Source organism: Pectinophora gossypiella, chromosome 13 (genome assembly GCF_024362695.1).
Source record: "Pectinophora gossypiella chromosome 13, ilPecGoss1.1, whole genome shotgun sequence".
NCBI lineage: Eukaryota > Metazoa > Arthropoda > Insecta > Lepidoptera > Gelechiidae > Pectinophora > Pectinophora gossypiella.
The window spans coordinates 15,883,949-15,902,500 of record NC_065416.1 but is presented as its reverse complement, the minus strand read 5'-3'; the positions used below and the strand labels follow the sequence as shown (position 1 = coordinate 15,902,500).

Genomic DNA, 18,552 nt, shown 5'->3' with positions numbered 1-18,552 from the left:
TCTGCGCCATCACTGAGCAGCCGGACCCACTACTGGCCCTCGGACATTCCAACGGCAAAGTTACACTCGCCACACTCAAGCAGACATATGATCCATTGGGTCTAGCTGGCAGGGAGTTTGGTATGACTTTAAATAATTGTTATATTTTACAATCATAGTAACTCAAGTCATTTCTTTTATAAATTCTGATTAAGTCTCTCCTTTTATCAGACTCAATGTTGGAAACCATGTGATATCAATTATACACATACATAAACACATACATAACTCTAATTATGCTCTGAGTAACTCATAAATTATTCCCTTTCAATAAACTCATCCCTCTATTGTCCCCCAGTCCCCCGGTACACGCGTCCCTGCAACTCAGTGTCCTGGAGTCAAGTGGAGAGCAACCTGCTAGCGTCGGCACTTGATAAGCACCGCAGTGACCACTGCATCCTGCTGTGGGATGTCAACCGGACCACCGCTCTTGATGAACCAGCAGGTGAATGATGGGTTTCTACTAATATTACTAATCATGCAGTGGGATCATACAGGCTAATAATAATAATAATGTAAAAAAGAGTCAATCTTCTGGAGGTAATTTCTTAAACAAAAGAGTGGTAGCTGTTCTTCAAAAAACAATTAGGGTTGTCATTTAGAAACTTGTGAAAACTCTGCTAGAGCGTTCTAAGCCATCTAATTTGTATGATAAGCGCCATCTATGATGTATGGGCGGAACTAGCTGGTAAACTAGTTGAGTCCGCAACAGTCAATATGCACGTGTCACGCACGAGAGACTGATGCAACCTGCGCCGCATTTTCTGTCTCTGTCTGCCGAGAGTTTTATTTGTGCTTGGGTAACTATCTTGCTAGTCACACACTAGACGCCGGTCAGCGCTCTCTGTCACACTATAGGATAGGAGACATCAATCACCGTGAGGGAGAGAGCAACAGTCTTTCCCACCTCCGTTTTGGGGCAAGTCTCTAAGCTGTAACTAACATCAGATACTCTACCACCACAGCCGGTACAAGCTCGCAGCCGGCGGACGCAGCCAAGCCGCTGGCAGAGATGGGCCTCTCGGAGACGGCGCACAGCGTCACCTGGGCCAACTGCGCCAACCGGATGCTGCTGGCTTCCATGAACCTCAAGCACATCAAGATATTTGATCTCAGAGGTAACACACCGCCTAATGAACATGTTATTTCCTATAAATCTATCCTTTTCTGTTACTATGAACCGTCATATGTTAAAGGGAGAGAAAGCGACCGTACGCGGCAGAATCGATGAGGCGACTCTCAAATGTGGTTCAACCTTCAGCTGTTTATTCTTGGATCTGCTAATGTCACGTTATTGAATTAATTGACAGGCATAAAATGTTTCCATATGGTTTTATAGACCAGTTCTAAATGTTCAGTTGTCTACTTTAACATCCATGTCCATTTTATAGGTTTACTAGAAAAGGAAGACTCTGCCTTATTCATTATAATAAGAACACTCTGAACCACAAAATCGGAGTCACAAAAAGCTATTAATATTTCATTCCACATAAACTAACGTCGACTTCTTTGTTCTATCAATGCCACATAACATTCCATTACATTTCCAGACCTATCGAACAAGGCAGTGAGCATGACAACCTCGCGGTACTTGTATGGCGCGTGCAGCGACCCTTTCAACCCGTGGCAGGTCGCGTCTCGCGGCGACAACGTGGTGTGCGTGTGGGACGCGCGCAACTTCGAGCGGCCCATCTTAACCCTACCTCAACCCCGCGCTGTGGTGAAACTGCAGTGGTGCCCGAGTAGAAGGAATCTACTCATGTCCATGCAGAGAGATTCAACGACAGTGAGGCTGCATGATATCCAGCAGGCTAACAGTGACAACAAGAGTGCTCAGGTTGCTGATACTACTGTAAGTTTGTTCTGTAAAATTCATAATTTGGTTTGTGTTGACATTGTGTGTGGGGTTTCAGAAATAAAATGAATTGTAATCACTGTCTCCTTGAAACTTCGTAACGACTGTCGCGTTGGATTTAACATAACAAAAGTTGTCAAAAATGTCTCGATGTTATGTGATGTCCTCCAAAAGTACTTCTTCCTCTTCAGGTGCCTCTCCAACTAGTGGAGGTTGGCCATCAGCTCTGAAAATTTATCCTTATCTCCCGCGAGGCGGAACAGTTCGACCGCACTCGTGATCCCGGTACACTCCCTGATATTACGCAACCAGGACTTCTTCCTCCGACCCACTTTTCTTTTTCCTGCGACTTTGCCCATCATTATGAGTTGCAACAGCTCGTACCTTTCGTGTCTTAGCACATGCCCTAAATATGCAACTTTTCTCTTTTTGACGGTCTGCAAAAGTTCGCGTTTTCCAACGGTACAGTTACACGCAGAATGTAGAGATTGGGTGATTATTTGGTGGTAAAGAGTAGTCTCTTGCCCGCAGACCGCGGTGGAAGCGGAGGCGGAGGCTGTGTCTCCGGGCTGCAGTGCGGTAGAGCGCGACGTGCAGCCCGGCGCCGGCGCAACCCTGGCCGCCGCAGCCTGGCACCCCGCGCATGCGCAGCGGCTGCTGGCGCTCACACACACCGGTATGTAGACAGTCCGGGGCGCCGGCAGGGTCGTAGGCACCCTGGAGGCAAGCTGTTCGTTTTGTTCTGTCGATCAGTGTTCGTACGTTTACGTACGAAAACGCGTCCGAAATACGTACGTATTTTGACATTAAGTGTTTGGAGCTGGCGTTATGCTTTTGGCACACCCTGGAAACTACAAAGAATAATCTCGTTTTAGACAGACACTACATACGTAGATGCAATTTTTGTCGATACGCGCAACCCAGAGCAAGACAGACAATCAGCGCGCACTCCTTTTACTGCTTACGTCTTACAGTACAATCTATGGTAGGTTTCCAAATCCGGAGCAAAGTTAGACAGCACAGATATTGTGTGTTCTAAACATAGTCACACCTCGAACACTCCATACAAAAATCTTATACTTGTCGTGTGCCGCCTTACCGCGTAAGTGCGAGCGTGCAAGGCAATCTCTCTCTTAATCCTCAGCCGAAACTCCTTACTATTTAGGCCTAGTAGAACTAGAGGGGACTCGAGGGTAGGTGAATCCATCTCAGCGCCCGATACGAATTGGCCTGATATTGTTGTTTATTGTATTTCACTGCGCAGGCTCGCTGGTGGACTACACGGTGTGCGAGCGCGTGACGGTGTCGTGGGGCGGCGGCGGCGTGGTGTGGTCGGGCTGCGGCGCCGCCCTCAGGCACATGCCCGACGACTTCTACGCTGCCTTGAAGGACATCTCGTACATCATGAAGGGACGCGCGCAGACTGACTACGGGCTTAAGGTTAGTGATGACAGAAAGTACTAAATACTCAAAATCCTTGATACTTGATGAAAAACTACGAACTTTTGTTAAAACCATCAAATGCCTTACTACGTCCACTGTGCTCGGTCCTCGGATTTTCTTATCCAGTCGCTGACAGCCACTTTATGAATATCGTCAACCCGTCTTGGTCAAGGGCGACCCACAACAACATTGTCCAAGACACGGTCTATTCTTGTCGATTCTTCGGCATATGTGACCAGCCCATTTCTGCAGCTTGCCAATCGTCTCGACAATATCGGTGACTTTGCTTCTCTGCCTCAATTTGAGAGACGCCGAATTTAGCGAGCTCCATAGCTCATTTTAAAATATTGAAAGATATCTTACACCCTATCCTAAAAATTGCGGGTCGTGTTGTTTTACAAAGGTTGATTGTTTTCAGCCGGATCTATGGCAGAACGCTGACCTGGCTGACGACGAGGTATTAAGTGGTCTGTGGCATTTCTTAGCGCTGAGCAAGTCACTAGTTGAAGACGGTAAGTTGTTATCTGAATATTGGTACTGTTCTGAACCTAATCTACCAAGTTCGCCGCTTCGAAAAAAATCCCCAATCTGTAGAATGTCTGTCTCTGTGGTCCCAGTGGTTGAGCGTTGGGCTCACGATCCGGAGGTCCCGGGTTCGAATCCTGGCGAGACATATCATAAAAATCACTTTGTGTTCCCTAGTTTGATTAGGACCTGACTGTCCAAAAGTGAGAAGTACATCGAGAGCATGTTAAGCAATCAGTCCTGTATAGTATTTACTTAAGTGTAGTGTGTGTGTAGTTTTAACGGCCTTTGGCGGATCAATAGTACCTAACCCTGGGTTGGTGAGGTTGGTCAATAGTCTCACACACGACACCAGAAAAGATCGCAAAAGTGATGCTTTTTGAAGGGATCTTGAACAAATAAATTGATTGTAGGCTGCATCCGCAACAGCCCTTGGAAGCACCCAGGCGTGCGAACTGTGCTCCGGTCCCCGGGCGAAGGCGGCTACCGCTCCGAGATGGTGCCCTCGCTGCTGCCGGACCTGCCGAACAGACGGGTCACTATATACAGGTCAGACAGCTCACTGTATCCTCGAAGAGGTAGACAGCGTAGCATATACGCTCCGTGCATCGTCCAATATTAGGACGACCCAATTGCTATAAAGTCGAATTCAGTTATTTAGAACTCGGATAGGGATTCCAACCTTCAAAAAAAAGTTGAAGATGAAAGGAGAAGTCGATCTCTAAGAGTATCTACCTCATTTTCCTATACATAATCATTTTTGGAACAATTTATCCAGATCAAAATCTTATCGTTGGATGTGGCTATCGAACCACGAAAAACTGTTCAGTCAATTATTCTGTTAAAACCACAACTCCAGACATTCAGTGGTCAAGTAGAACATTACTAAAAAGCGCCCGCGTCGCGATTAACGTGACGGATAGGCGTTATAATTAGATAACTTATACCGAAAGTTCCCCTTATAAGGCATGAAATCTTAATTGTTATTATTTTTATGGGAGATAGACAAATATTTGACCACAATCTCACCTGATGGAAGACTTGCGAAGAAGTGCAGCTTCTGTAAGAGAAAATCAATAAATAATATGTATTACATGCGCAGGAGTGCAGAACGCACGCGCGCACTGCAGCTGTGCGGCTGGGGCTGGGGCTGGGAGAACGCGGGGGCGGGGGTGGAGCGCCTCGAGGCGGCCGGGACGCCGTGCCGCGCCGCCGCGCTGGCCGCCTTCCATCTGCGCCTGCGCACTGCGCTCGACGTGCTGGCGCGGGCCCGCGAGCCGCAGGTATGCATGCCATAAACTATCTATATGGATGATGGCCCATGTAATAAATACGTAAAACATAACATAAGTTTACGACTATATCCCAATTGGGGTAGTCAGAGGTACATCCATAGCAAGATTAACTAAGTGTCCACACTTCTTCGAGTTTTCTGTTAGACCAACGTGATAGGTGGTGAGCGTTATCGGCATCTATAATGCCCTGTCGAGCCAACTGTGTTAGTGAAACAGCTTATCCGGTATCGGGGTTCATTATTCAATATTCATTATTTGCATACTATGATGGTGTACAAGTTTGTAAGTTACATATGAGTTTCATATCATAGACCCTTTCAGGCACAACAAAATAGAAGTTTAAAAGAGAGAAGGAAGCTTTTCAAACAGTAACATCTGTATTATTAAGGTACCACACGGGCTCGAACTGGCGCTCCCCTTTTGAGAAATAAGTCTGCGTACTAAACGACAGTGACTTTGTACCAATTACTTAACGTGCCTTCAGAATAATATGCCAGATCTGAAATGGAATGGAACACTGAAAAACTCACACCAGTAGGCAACGAAAGACAAAGTAACTTGTCTAATTTACTTTCATAATCCTGAAAAAATGTGTACATAATATTTTGATCTTGAAAAATCGACCCTTGGAGCTCTGGCGATAATGGTAAGACTCTATGTGCTGCCTGTGGATGTGAGAGAGTGTGGGTGGTTGCAGCTGCGCGTGGTGGCGCTGGCGCTGGCGGGGCTGTCGGAGGAGCGGCTGTGGCGCGAGGCGGTGGCGGCGGCGGCGGCGGCGCTGCCCGACGCCTACCTGCGCGCGCTGCTGCACTTCCTGGCCGCGTCCGTGGCGGGCGCCGCGCCGCCGCACCAGGCGCCGCACCACTCGCCCGACCTCAGCGCCGTGCTCGTAACACAATTCGCTTATTTCTTCTCTAAGGCCACCGTTGGCCATGTTTGCCAAATGCCCCCGAAAGGCCGAAGCTCTCCCGTTATATGATTACGCCGATTTCTCTTTTGGAGTAGGCAGAGATCACGGAATTTCACTTACTACGATCGTGACACACGACTTTCTCTTCTCCACTCTCGTAAAAGACTTCATGCACATGTTTCATGGAAATTTTACTTATTTCTTCTCCAAGGGCCATGGTTGGCCATGTTTGCCAAAGGTTCCCAGTAAGGTTGGCCAAAGCGCTCACAAAATAGGTACTTCCTCATTAAGGCCACAGCAGAGGCAGACCCAATAAAAGGTGGAAAGACTGGATGCTGATGATATGCGTGAAATCTGGATTCCTGCGAGCCAACAAATCGTTATCGAAACACCATTGCATTAATGTTTATTTATTTAATATTTGGGAGAATACCAGCTCTCTAAAACTTAACAAAAAGATATTTAAAACGATGTTTAAGTAATAGAGCGCGAGCATTAACTGGGCACAATTCCTGAGAACCACTTCATATTAATTATCTACGATCCAAGTATGAATTCAAACTCATAAATTACAGAATTTAAACCCGTGACGATGTAAGTCACATGTCCAATGCTAGTGAGGTCCGCGAATTCCTCGCTGACCTGACGTAATTTTTTTCAGAACGAGACAGAGATGCGGCTGGAGGACCGCGTGGCGTTTGCTTGCATCTTCCTGTCAGACAGCAAGTTGCACGAGTACGTGCGGACGACCTGCGACACACTTGTGGAGCAGGGAGACCTGTCCGCCATGCTGCTCACTGGTACACTATATCACAGTAGCCGTTGGCACTAACACACATGAACAAATTACTCATATTCACCATATTCTCCAAAAAAATACGAAGGTCAGAAGCTTGATATTTCTGTTACCAGACCACTTAACATTGGTAACGATTTATTTTCATAAATCGTGAAGTTTCCTTCGTAAAACGTGATCTTTTCAGAGCAGACACAAATACAATTACTTCGACTAAAGGTCTTTTGGCGGCAAGAAATGATGTTGCCGCTAAAGTTTGTTACTGTGGTTCGACAATTCGACGTTGTTACGTTGGAAGCTTGTATAATGAGGGTCGTGCTGTGACAACTTCGTTAGCGCGTTTCAGGCATTGATAAGCGCCATCTATGTGGTATATGCGGAACGCCGTTGGTCTTGAGGAAGAATATGTTTTAAAATGTATACTGGTACGTGCAGGTGCGAGTCCTGAAGGAATCACGCTGCTGCAGCGCTGGGTGGAGCACACGGGTGATGTGCAGACGGCGGCGCTGGTGGCCGCGCGCTGCTTCACGCCCGAGCTGCTCGCCGAGCCGCGCGTCGCGCACTGGCTCGACAGGTACTACTTATAGCCAAGATTGTTGAAATATATACTTATTTGTTTTTGTAACATTTATCCATGCTTAGTGAATGCACGGTTTCACAAAAGTAATTGAAAGAAAGATTATTTAAAAAGACAGTATTCTAAAATGAGTTTTTATGTTTTTATTGTGTATGCATCTTTTTTAGTACGTTAGACAAGCATATGGCCACAATTTCACCTGATGGTGGACGATGTGGTCGAGGGTGAGACATGCTTACCTAGAAATTGCTTATTCACTCTTGTTTTGATGAAGCCTAGATTGTATTTAACGGGAAACAGATTCGCGGGCAGAGTTTCAGACCTTAGCTGCTCGTATTATAAACTAGGAGGCGAAACGTTTCGTATGAGCTGGTAGGATATCCGAGTCCACATCTTGTTGCCTGAAGACGAAAGAAAATGATGGAATTAACTCGTGTGATTCTGATATACATTCGCTGAAATATATCTGATAAAAAATACCGATAGACAAGTAACCGTGCGCTGTTGCTCTAGGCTTACACCCGTATTCTAAGATAGTCACTCGTACCTTCCGAATCCGTCCTCAGTTGAGACGATCGAGGTCTTCCTCGAACTCACCTCAAAATCAGTATTCTTAGATAACGCCTCCACCCTTTACTCGAGTTTACTCCAGTAAGGCATGACGTCATTAATTTCGAATTATTTTGTTGGCACTATTATGTTCGACTCCAGTGAGTAAAGTCCTCAAGTCGAGGACGTAAATATCAACTTAAAATAGCAAAATCGTCAGCTGAGGAGTCGAGTGAATATTTTAGAATAAGCGGTGGTTAAGTGCGCCCTGGCCCGCAGCTACCGCGGCATCCTGGACAGCTGGCGGCTGTGGCGCGCCCGCTGCGCGCTGGACACGTGCGTGGTGGCGGGGCGCGGCAGCCGCGCGGCGCGCGCCGTGGCGGCGGGCTGCACGTACTGCGGCAAGGCCGTGGCCGCGCCGCCCGGCCCGCCGCGCCCGCGACACCCGCTGGCGCGCCTGCCGCCGCCCGCCGCCAAGATGAAGGTAACCACACCACGATCCCACTACATGCCACCAGAGACCCACTTAAGGAACTCCTAAAATGGATGACACGAATCTTATGGCAATGGTTTACCACCCTAACATTCATATTTTTCCCGACGCTTCGGTCGCGTTGCATCGACTGCTGTCACGGGATGACTGGCGAAGCGAATGATTGTTACCATGAAGATATTGTGTAACTACCCGCAGTTCACTATTATTTTTTGGAATCTAATTTAATCCATTTTAATTTGACTAGTGCCGTTCATCACTTACGATACCTACGTGAAAGAAATGGACAGAGCTAGTTTTAGAACTTGTCAAATTAAGTTAAAGTCAAGTTGATATCTGCCAAATTGGCACTAATACCTCAACTTCACTATAATTTGCATTGTTTCTATAAAATCAACTGATTTACTAGAAGTAGAAAAATAATAGGTCGTTTGTCCGTCCCGTAGCAAATCTCGTCGTGCCCGAACTGCCGCAAGCCGCTGCCGCGCTGCGGCGTGTGCTCGCTGCACCTGGGCACGGGCGCGGGCGCGGGGGGCGCGGGCGGAGCGCCCGGGGCTCCCTTCGCGGCCTGGTTCTCCTGGTGCGTCGCGTGCCGGCACGGCGGCCACGCGCACCATCTCATCGAGTGGTTCCAGTTAGTATACAAACCGTTACCACTAAAATTTTGGTGATTTAATCTCGGTTCGAAGCGGCAGTAAGACCTTCATTCGTAAAGCGAACAGCGATGCATGCAGCACATGCTCAGTTCTAATAAATACTTTTTAATAAATGCTTGGACGAGCAGTGGCGAGTCACTTGAAGAATCACGATTTATTTAGCTACGAAACCAAGTGTGTCTTCCGCAACTTCAGCAATTCGCTATCTCGCTCAGCATGTTTGACATATAAAAGTCACATTGAAGCAGTTCACCTAAAAACACGATATTGCTACTATTTGACATTGGCAATTAATTATTATTTTTGAATGCGCAAATGTCAAATAGCAATATTGCTTTTTGGATGAATTGCTTGAACTAAACCCCACATTGAAGCAATTCATCAACATGCATTAAAAGTGATAGAATTATAAGTGATAGGATTCTAAGAATGTAGAAATTGCAATAAGTGATCTCTCTCCGTTTTTATCATATCTATCTCAGTACTTCGTACTTTGTACTCTGCCCACCCCATTAGAGATTACGGGCGTGAGTTTATGTATGTATTGATATTTGTTACTTGCACAGGGAGCACACGGAGTGTCCGGTGAGTTCGTGCAACTGTCACTGCAGCACGCTCGACCCGCCCGACCGCGCCGACTGGGTGTAGCGCGACGCTGGGTGCCTGCCACGTGCCGCAGACGTGGCGGCCGAGGAGGGTATGCCACTTGACACCTTTGACTACAACCAACACTATGATGCATTTGACACAACATAAAAGTCCTTTTAAAATATTTTTTTAGTCATTGAACGTTATGGACTATTATGTATAAGAATAATAACTTATTTGTTGCAAGTTTAGTGGAGGTCATATCGAAGCAATTCATCTAAAAAGACAACTTGACATTTGCGCATATAAAAGTAAATGCGCAAGGTCAACAAATTTTCAAGAGCAAATAGAAATATTACTTTTTTAGGTGAGTTGCTTCGCTGTAGCCCCGGGTGTGGTAAGTAAAGAAGTAGATAATATAATATTAAGAACGAAATTAAGTCTCCGAACAAAGTGTACGAACGAAAGTGCCTAGTAGACACCCACCCAAGCCATCTAAACCCACAAAAGCCATCTAAAGAGTTGCTACTCTTAAAATGCCGCGTTGGAGCAATTCATCTAAAAACGAACACTGATATTTTGGTCGCCGTCGACTGGACTTTGTTTGCTTTCGATAACTGAGAATTTGTAACATTGTATTGAAAATAAAATGGACAGGGAATACAGGATGTGCACGGATTACCTTTCTATGACACTGCTAGCTAACGTAGATAAACAGCACAGGCCAATTCACAGCGGTGGCTCAACGCCTACGCGACCCTTTGAATACGATTGGGTGCGAAGAGCTACCAAAACTGTTTACATCTGGAGCGAATCTAGCGAGATGCGACTTACACGCGGGGAGTTGCAGTTACAAATGCGCGCGCTGCCGAGTAAATTTTCATACTGCGTTGGCAGTTATAGAGTGGGGATGACGCGAGGGTCGTTTGGCCAATCAGCGGTTGTGACGTGCACAAGACAGGGGAAACGTTAAATAATACTAATTTACGTACTAAATCAACAGATGGCGCCACCAATATTTGTTAACATTGCTTCATCATTTTTTTTTTTTTTGGTTTGGTTTTCCCCGAAGGGTAAGGCAAAGGGAACTATGCCCATACAGCCATGTCTGACGTATTTTTTTTCTTGATGATTAATGAAATGGTGAAAGGCGATGAATGATGATGATGAAACCTAAGCCCCCACCCTCGGAGTAGACTCCTACTCCGAACCCCAAACGAATTAACTCAAAAGTCCGCATAAACTTTTGAGCTATGAAGCGGCTTCCTAGCACGAAGCGAAAATAGGCAGATACACTTTGTTTATTGAATACTCCAATGTAATAACACTCGCGAATGTCTTCCGACTAACTTAATGCGATCATTAACCACAAAACACCACTTCGTATTAATTATTTAGATTATTCAATGAAGAAAGCAACTGTCCCGTTCCCGTTTCCCGCTAAAAAGCCCATTGCTTCATCACTTACTTTTATAGGCGTAGATGTCAAATTGTTTTTTAGATGAATTGCTTCATTTTTAAACCTATGTTGGTCCATCATTCAGTCGCGTAATCATGCATTTACATCTCTCGAGAGCCGAATTCCAAGACTTAATCTAGTCCAAACATGTTCACTTGTTATGTTACTTTCTTCTCAGAATTTACTAGATGTTAATTTGTGCTAGATAAATATAGGTTATTTTACAATAGACTTCCTTGATATTGAATACATGTAATGGTAATGTATAATATAAACTTGTGGTATATACAGTTGACTCAGTTTTGTAGATAAGTAAGGAGAACTATTTTTGTATAATTGAATATTGTTATTTAGTTAAATGATAAGTGACTTCTGTTTGACCCTTTTTATATTTAAATCGTTGGTTATAGAGTCTGCAAATAAAAAACATAATGTCGTTAAAAATGAAAATGCAGATGTATTTCCAAATATATATATATATATAATTTATATTTATATACATTTATTAAATAATTATTTCATCTGTATTCCAATTTAACAATAAAATTCTCAAAGACACAACATTGTTTAACTCGTACGCGGATCGCATCCGGCACGCTCAGTATAGTACAGCATACTACAGACAGACAGCCTTCATACAAAAATATATCGTCACGCGCCCGCCGCGGCCGCGGCCGGCGCCACGCCACGACACACACTTCCATATTTTACACCCGCTCGGGGTACAGACTACAACAATATCCTTGAAAATGTTCACGGCGGCGACGCGCGCCGGCGAGGGGCGGGCGCGGTCCGAATCCGCCGCCAATATCACACAACACTATGCCCCGCCCCGGCGGCCAGCGCCGCCCGCCCTCGCCGGCGCCCGTCCCGCCATTCAGGCGGACACTTGAACAACACGCAGTTAAAAATATCGAGAAAATTTTGGTCAATAATTCCGCCCGCTAACAACACAATTATTATTTAAAAATATTCAATATTACTTTATAATAACTACGAAAGTTTTGAAGAGAATCACAATACATATTCCATCATATATTTTTCTAATTTTACAAGGTATTTAGGCCTTATTCCATCGGCAAGGTATCAAAAACATTTTGTTACAAATATGAAACGTCCACATGTTTGACATGATAAGTTACAGGATCGTACAACATTTATAAAAAGAGAAACAAATACAATCTCTATGAAGATTGTTCATTAGAAAATTCGTATTTCATTATACTACAAACAAGTTACACGTATTGATCGAGTTTATTTGATTAGCTCGACGTGAGCACAAGTAAACTTACATTACAACACTTATCAGTAAAAATACACTTTGTTTCAAAATCTGAAGTTCACGATCTTTGGTATAAAGGGAAACACAGACGATAGAGCAGCCTGCGGATGGCAGCGGCCGGCAGCGCGGCCATAGTCGTCTGGCGGCGCCATACAGGGGCCATAGTACTGTGGCAACGCCAAACAGCGGCTATAGTACTGTGGAGGTGCCAAACAGCAGCCATAGTACTGTGGCGGCGCCAAACAGCGGCCATAATACTGTGGCGCCGCCAAACAGCGGCCATAGTACTGTGGCGGCGCCAAACAGCGGCCATAGTACTGTGGCGGCGCCAAACAGCGGCTATAGTACTGAGCGGCGCCAAACAGCGGCCACAACACACTGCCGGCCGCCGCCTACCAAAGATATTGGGACAGGAAACATTAACTGTTGAAGTTGGCATGTTTATATCAAAGTGGTAAGAATGTGTAAGAAGCCTAGAGGCAGATAACTCGTCTGCAGCTAGCCTTAGAGGTACATAGCCTACATATACTTCGTTATACTTAAAAGCTTTTCATCCAAATATAATAATATTAATATATTTGTACACGTTATTTTACTAAATTTTAAAGCTTTCAAATTAAGATTTGTCTTAATTTACCACCTACACATAAAATTCTCTATACCGTTACTAATTCATTATGAATTATTACATCGAAACAATTATTTTTATGTAATATACATATAACACATCGCGATTCACAGAAAACAAGTATTTGGCAGGAGACGTTTCGTTTACAAAGTTCGGCGGCTCGTGTCGGCACGCGGACCACGTGGCGGCACGTGACGGCACGCGGGTCACGTGGCGGCACGTGCCGGCACGGAGGACGCGCCGCGGGACACTCGTGGCAAGAATCGGAGGACGTAATGCTCGACAAGGTCACTTCACCGCGATGTCATATTACGTTACACGTCTAACGTCGACATTCTACTCCATATATAATATATACTTCATATACATAAATTCTTCTTTAAACTTATCAACCGCAAAATATCATCACACTTTATAATGTTCTAAATAAATAATCTTCCGTGGGACACGAGTAGAGGTTTGATTTACAAGTGGGGAGCTCGTGACGGCGGCAGCTATACAACATTCGAGTATCCTAGTGATGGCACTCGCGCGGGGCACGGACGGCCGGAATGTGTGAGTGGGGCACGCGTGTGCACGTGCGGCACGTGTGCACGTGGCACGTGCTCGGTGCACGGCACGGAGCGCTCACTTGCCCTCGTCCTGCTCCATGGGCTCCTCCGACACCGACCGCGAGCTCTCGGGGGACCTGCAACGACATTAACAACATCAGCTTTCGTATAACGGGTGAATAAGGTATGTATGTATACTTGCATTGTTTCTAGTGTATAAAACATAAAGGTGATTTTAGAAAAGTGATTTATGCCTATTCTTTAAATGAATACATCCGGCTGAATTTGGAAGTCACTATTTGGTCATCATTTGTGGTTGTAAACTCGTAAGTGACGCAAATTATTTGAGTCTATGGCTGGTTAACGACATTTTTTCCGCTGGGTTTACTTCCCAGGCGGTCTTTGTAACGTGCTGACGGAGAGGATATCTGTAAGATCTGTTTGCAAATTGCATAGCTGGTGAGGAGTGGGTATATTTGCTATACTATACACCTATCTTTTCAGAGATACAGGGGTGATGTTATGCGTGTCTTGGACATTCTGGTAGAGCGCGCCTACGTGACGTCAGTGCGGTACCTGAGGCAGGGCTGGTGCGCGGCGGCGTGGTGCATGGACAGCGTGGCCATGGCGGCGGCGGTGTCGGCGGCGTCGCGCTCCGTCTGCAGCCGGCCCAGCCGCGCCGCGGCCACGGCCGGCGCCGCCTCCAGCGCCGACATGCCGATCAGCTCGCTGTACCGCTTTATCTGGAGGACGACAATATTACATAAGCTCACGAGTATGTTCTCAATAGGGTTGTTGAGAGCCAAAAAAATAGATATAAATTGATTGGCAAAATGTGAAAACAATTTAAATTAGTTGAAAAATGTAATTCAAATTTTGAAGTTGCAAAGAAATGGCAGTTACGTACGATGAAAATAATAAAAGTTTGATATTTGAAAAGCAATTTTTGTGGTAATTACTCATTTTATATTAAAATGATGATCTTGATGATCACTGATAATACCGCGGACCATTTTGGAAAGTTATAGGGGTCCGCGGACCACCAGGGATTCCCCTGCTTTAGTCAGAGGTATATCCATGACCAGATGAACTGAGCTCCGACGTTTCATGAGTTTTCTGTCAGAGCGTCGCCGAGCACTCGCCGGGCCAAGGCTATGCTAGGGGCATGGACTCACCGAGGGCCAGTGGTGGTGGTGCACGGCGACGGCGGCCCTTAGCGCGGCCTGCGCGGCCACGTGGGGCACACGGGCCAGCTCGGCGGCGGCGGGCGCCGCGCCGCGCTCGCCCAGCAGCGCGCGCACGCACTCCTGCGCGCAGTCGCACATGGCCGGCAGGTCGTAGCCGCCCTCCAGCGACAGCACCACCTGCGGCACGGGCGCGTTACTGCTGGGACAACTTTCACACGCTCCCCGTCTCCCGCCTTCTAAACCAACCTTCCACCCTTTCCCCTCCTGTCTCCCTCTATCTCCTCTGAAGTGCGATAATTACCTTCCCGTTGGCGAGCTGCATGAGATCCCTCGTCATATGTGCGAAGCAGGCGGCGGACACGTTGTACCCGCCCAGCGGGGCCGGGTGCCCGGCCGCCGCGTCGAACCCGCACGACACTAGCACTATCTCCGGGTCGTACTCCTGTAGATTATACATTATAGAATTAAAGTAATTTATAAACAATGACTGCAATACAATTTGTAGTTACTAAAAATGCTCCTTTTTTTGAAATCGGTTAAAGTTGAAACTAACCTTAGCAATAGGCATAACAATCGACCGGAACGCTGCAAGATACTCTGCATCACCGAGCGGTGGGTTCGTCCCGGAGCACCAGGCGACGTTCACGTTGAAACCCAAGCCTGCGCCCGCGCCGCACTCGGTGGCCGCGCCCGTACCCGGGAAGAAGTTGCCGTCGTCGTGGCGGTGGATGCTGATGTACAGCACGTGGGGATCCTCGTAGAAGATCTGCTGGGTGCCGTTACCGTGATGAACGTCCTGAACCAAAGATACACAAGTTAATGGATGCGTGGGGAATTGATAGTGTAAACAAAGTAGTTACAAATATACACTTCTCATCAAAAAAATCGAAACACCTTGCAAGTTTACGCTTTGTCAGGATTATCAGAAAAATGTGTACATTTAGGAATAAATGTTAAATGTCGTTTAATAGTGAGTAATATGAGCTTATCAAATCTTAATGTTAATGTTCTAAATTTAAATGAATTTTTCATAGGTTTCGTATTTTGTTAAATGAGTCATTTTTATTCCGTATGGAGTATAAAGGAAATGGATAAAACAACACACGTAAATGAAAAAAAAAGCTAAAAAACGTTTATTTAATAACTTGTATTCCCTCCCCGAGCTCTAATTACTGCTTCCATACGGTTCTTCATCGATCGGATGAGAGTCACGATCACATGCTGTGGTATATTGTCCCATTCCTCTTGGATTGCATCTTGCAGCTGGCTAAGTGTTTCTGGGGCAGGATCTCTTGCTCGAATTCGTCTCTTTAATTCATCCCACAGATGTTCAATGGGATTCATGTCCGGGCTTCTTGCTGGCCATTCCATAATAGAGATATCGACTTCGTTAAGATAATCTCGTACGACGCCAGCGGTGTGAGCCCTAGCATTGTCGTGCATGAATATGAAGCCGTTGCCAATAAAATGTGCATAGGGCATCACATGAGGCTCGAGACACTCTTCGACGTACCGATGACAGTTTAGTGCAGGCAGACGTGGCCCAGACACGAAAGCAAGCTCTGTCTTACCGTCGGCGCTGATTCCTCCCCAAACCGTCCACGAACCGCCACCATAGCTGACCTTTTCTTCAATGCAGCATTGTGCATAGCGTTCTCCGTCTCTTCTGTAGACCTTGTTCCTTCCGTCGTTACCATACAGCATAATTTTACACTCATCAGAAAAGAGAACTTTGCTCCACTGTAGGTATGACCAATTTAGGTGCTCACGTGCAAAGTTAAGGCGCGCTCTTCGATGGTCTGCAGTTAATTTCGGCCCATTTGCTGGCTTATGCGGTACCAGTCCACGATCCTTCAACCTTCTTCTAATTGTAGAGTCACTTACAGCCACCCTTCGTACAACACGAAGCCGCTGCTGCAGTTGAAAAGCGTTAAGGCGTCGATTTCTTTAAAGAAGTTGTTACAATAAATCGATCATCTCGCTCAGAAGTGACCCGATTCCTGCCAGATCCTGAACGGCGCGTGAACAAACCAGTCTCCCGATAACGTTTATAGACTATGAACAGATGACAGGCTTAGATGCAGTCTTGCAGCCACAACACGCTGACTAAGGCCAGAATCCAGCAATAATTGGGCGAAGTATCCATACGTTTTAGAAAAAAAACCTTTTTTCAGACGTCCCAAAGTCACAGTATTGAAATAAAAAACAAAAAGTTTAAGGATAGGCGCCAATTTTTAGTTTTTAAACGCTAAATGTACTCCAACCCTAAACACACATTTGTCTCAAAACAGTGATTCATTTCGTTTATAAGATAAACAAATGAAATTCTAATTTTGAATTTAGAATTTTCGCTTATTACTGTAATGGCCAAACTGCCAGCTATACATTTATGTATTTTTTTTCATCGTATGAATTCTTTTTTGTGTTAAATTCGGACAGAAACAATGAAAACGGAAGTGTTTCGATTTTTTTGATGAGAAGTGTATATGGTTAATGGTTATATTTATGATTGGTTGGCTTAGTCTAATACGACAACTCTTCACTCCCCACCAAAGGCTTCATCATCTTACTTCCGGACAATCAGGAAATCAGCCTGTAATGTCCTAGCCAAACTAGGGATCACAAACTTGATTTTTTTTGTCCCCACCGGGTTTCGAACGCGGGACCTCCGGATCGTGAGCCCAACGCTCAAACCACTAGACCACGGGGGCCGTCATGTTATAAGAGCGTGTGACTCACCCAATCCACGATGAGTATCCTTTGTAACCGTAGCCTTGTATGCAGTATGCGCGCCGCCACCGCCACGTTGTTGAAGAAGCAGAAGCCCATCGCCTGGTTGGGCTCCGCGTGGTGCCCTGGTGGTCGCACTACTGCGAAACTGGAACCGAGGATATTGTATGTGAGTATATGTTGTGTATGTTAGGCGGTTACAGATAGGCTAAGGGATGCTACGCGATATCGAGACAGACCACCAGCCCGATAGTCGGATGAGGACGGTATGCCGGAAAACAGCGGATGGGATGATCGCCAAATCAAGAAATCTTTAGGTTTTTTCCAACAAGATTGAACCAGATCGATTGTACTCTACTGATTGATGAGAGTGGAAGAATCGAAGTGGTGTCAGGATCGTAGAAAGCGGAATTCCTTGGTCTTATGTACCACAGTCAGTTGTAGTCGTCACATAAACCATGTCAGGGGCCTATGGCAGTTCAACAATAAGCGGTTGGTCATCCTCACAATCCACACGGCAGAAGAAGACTGAGTTATTGACACAAGAACTCACCCGTTCCTCAGCTCCCCCCTGGCGGTGCGCACGGCCAGGTCGAGCACGGCGCCGGCGGCCGTGCGCGCGGCCGCGGCCGTGTGCGCGTCGGACCAGGCCGTGTCGGAGTCCACGCCCAGCCCGCCGCAGGACAGCCGCACCAGCTGCCGCGCCGCGCCCTCCACGCGGCACTCGCGCGGCCGCCCGCCGAAGATCGCCACGTGCGCTTCTGTGTGCACGCTCTGCGGGAGGTAAGCAAGGGAATTTATGATTCGTTAAGGCATAGTTGCTGAACGATGTCCGTTTACTTAAATTTTGGAGACGCGCGGGCAGGATTGAAGGAATAAATCATTATCTTAACTTTGACACACAGTTATCTGCTCTTTACATACCTTCTGCTCCATGGAGGTATACTAGTGCTAAGAATATGTGGAGTTTGAGCACCGCTTCTTTTCAG

At 46.2% G+C, this 18,552-nt stretch overlaps 2 protein-coding genes across 7 annotated transcripts in view; one reads left to right on the top strand and one right to left on the bottom strand.

Moving 5' to 3' along the window:
• Positions 1 to 11,573, top strand: part of LOC126372112 (GATOR complex protein MIOS) — a 12,142-nt gene extending 569 nt beyond the window's left edge. The window contains exons 2-16 of the mRNA XM_050017694.1: positions 1 to 120; positions 338 to 484; positions 1,005 to 1,157; positions 1,590 to 1,891; positions 2,426 to 2,570; positions 3,159 to 3,334; positions 3,756 to 3,849; positions 4,276 to 4,411; positions 4,965 to 5,145; positions 5,855 to 6,046; positions 6,729 to 6,867; positions 7,299 to 7,437; positions 8,269 to 8,473; positions 8,929 to 9,116; positions 9,705 to 11,573. The exon at positions 1 to 120 is cut by the window's left edge and continues 75 nt beyond it. Of these exons, the coding sequence (XP_049873651.1) occupies positions 1 to 120; positions 338 to 484; positions 1,005 to 1,157; positions 1,590 to 1,891; positions 2,426 to 2,570; positions 3,159 to 3,334; positions 3,756 to 3,849; positions 4,276 to 4,411; positions 4,965 to 5,145; positions 5,855 to 6,046; positions 6,729 to 6,867; positions 7,299 to 7,437; positions 8,269 to 8,473; positions 8,929 to 9,116; positions 9,705 to 9,786 (2,399 nt within the window). The 3' untranslated portion in view covers positions 9,787 to 11,573. The remainder of the gene's footprint in view (positions 121 to 337; positions 485 to 1,004; positions 1,158 to 1,589; positions 1,892 to 2,425; positions 2,571 to 3,158; positions 3,335 to 3,755; positions 3,850 to 4,275; positions 4,412 to 4,964; positions 5,146 to 5,854; positions 6,047 to 6,728; positions 6,868 to 7,298; positions 7,438 to 8,268; positions 8,474 to 8,928; positions 9,117 to 9,704) is intronic.
• A 70-nt stretch (positions 11,574 to 11,643) lies between these two features.
• Positions 11,644 to 18,552, bottom strand: part of LOC126372108 (histone deacetylase 4) — a 122,640-nt gene continuing 115,731 nt past the window's right edge. For all 6 annotated transcript variants that reach the window (XM_050017687.1, XM_050017685.1, XM_050017684.1 and 3 more), the window contains 7 exons: positions 18,117 to 18,337; positions 17,573 to 17,711; positions 15,387 to 15,629; positions 15,135 to 15,275; positions 14,822 to 15,010; positions 14,223 to 14,389; positions 11,644 to 13,783 (listed from right to left, as the gene is read on the bottom strand). In XM_050017687.1, coding sequence (XP_049873644.1) covers positions 13,723 to 13,783; positions 14,223 to 14,389; positions 14,822 to 15,010; positions 15,135 to 15,275; positions 15,387 to 15,629; positions 17,573 to 17,711; positions 18,117 to 18,337 — 1,161 coding nt within the window. In that variant the 3' untranslated portion in view covers positions 11,644 to 13,722. The remainder of the gene's footprint in view (positions 13,784 to 14,222; positions 14,390 to 14,821; positions 15,011 to 15,134; positions 15,276 to 15,386; positions 15,630 to 17,572; positions 17,712 to 18,116; positions 18,338 to 18,552) is intronic.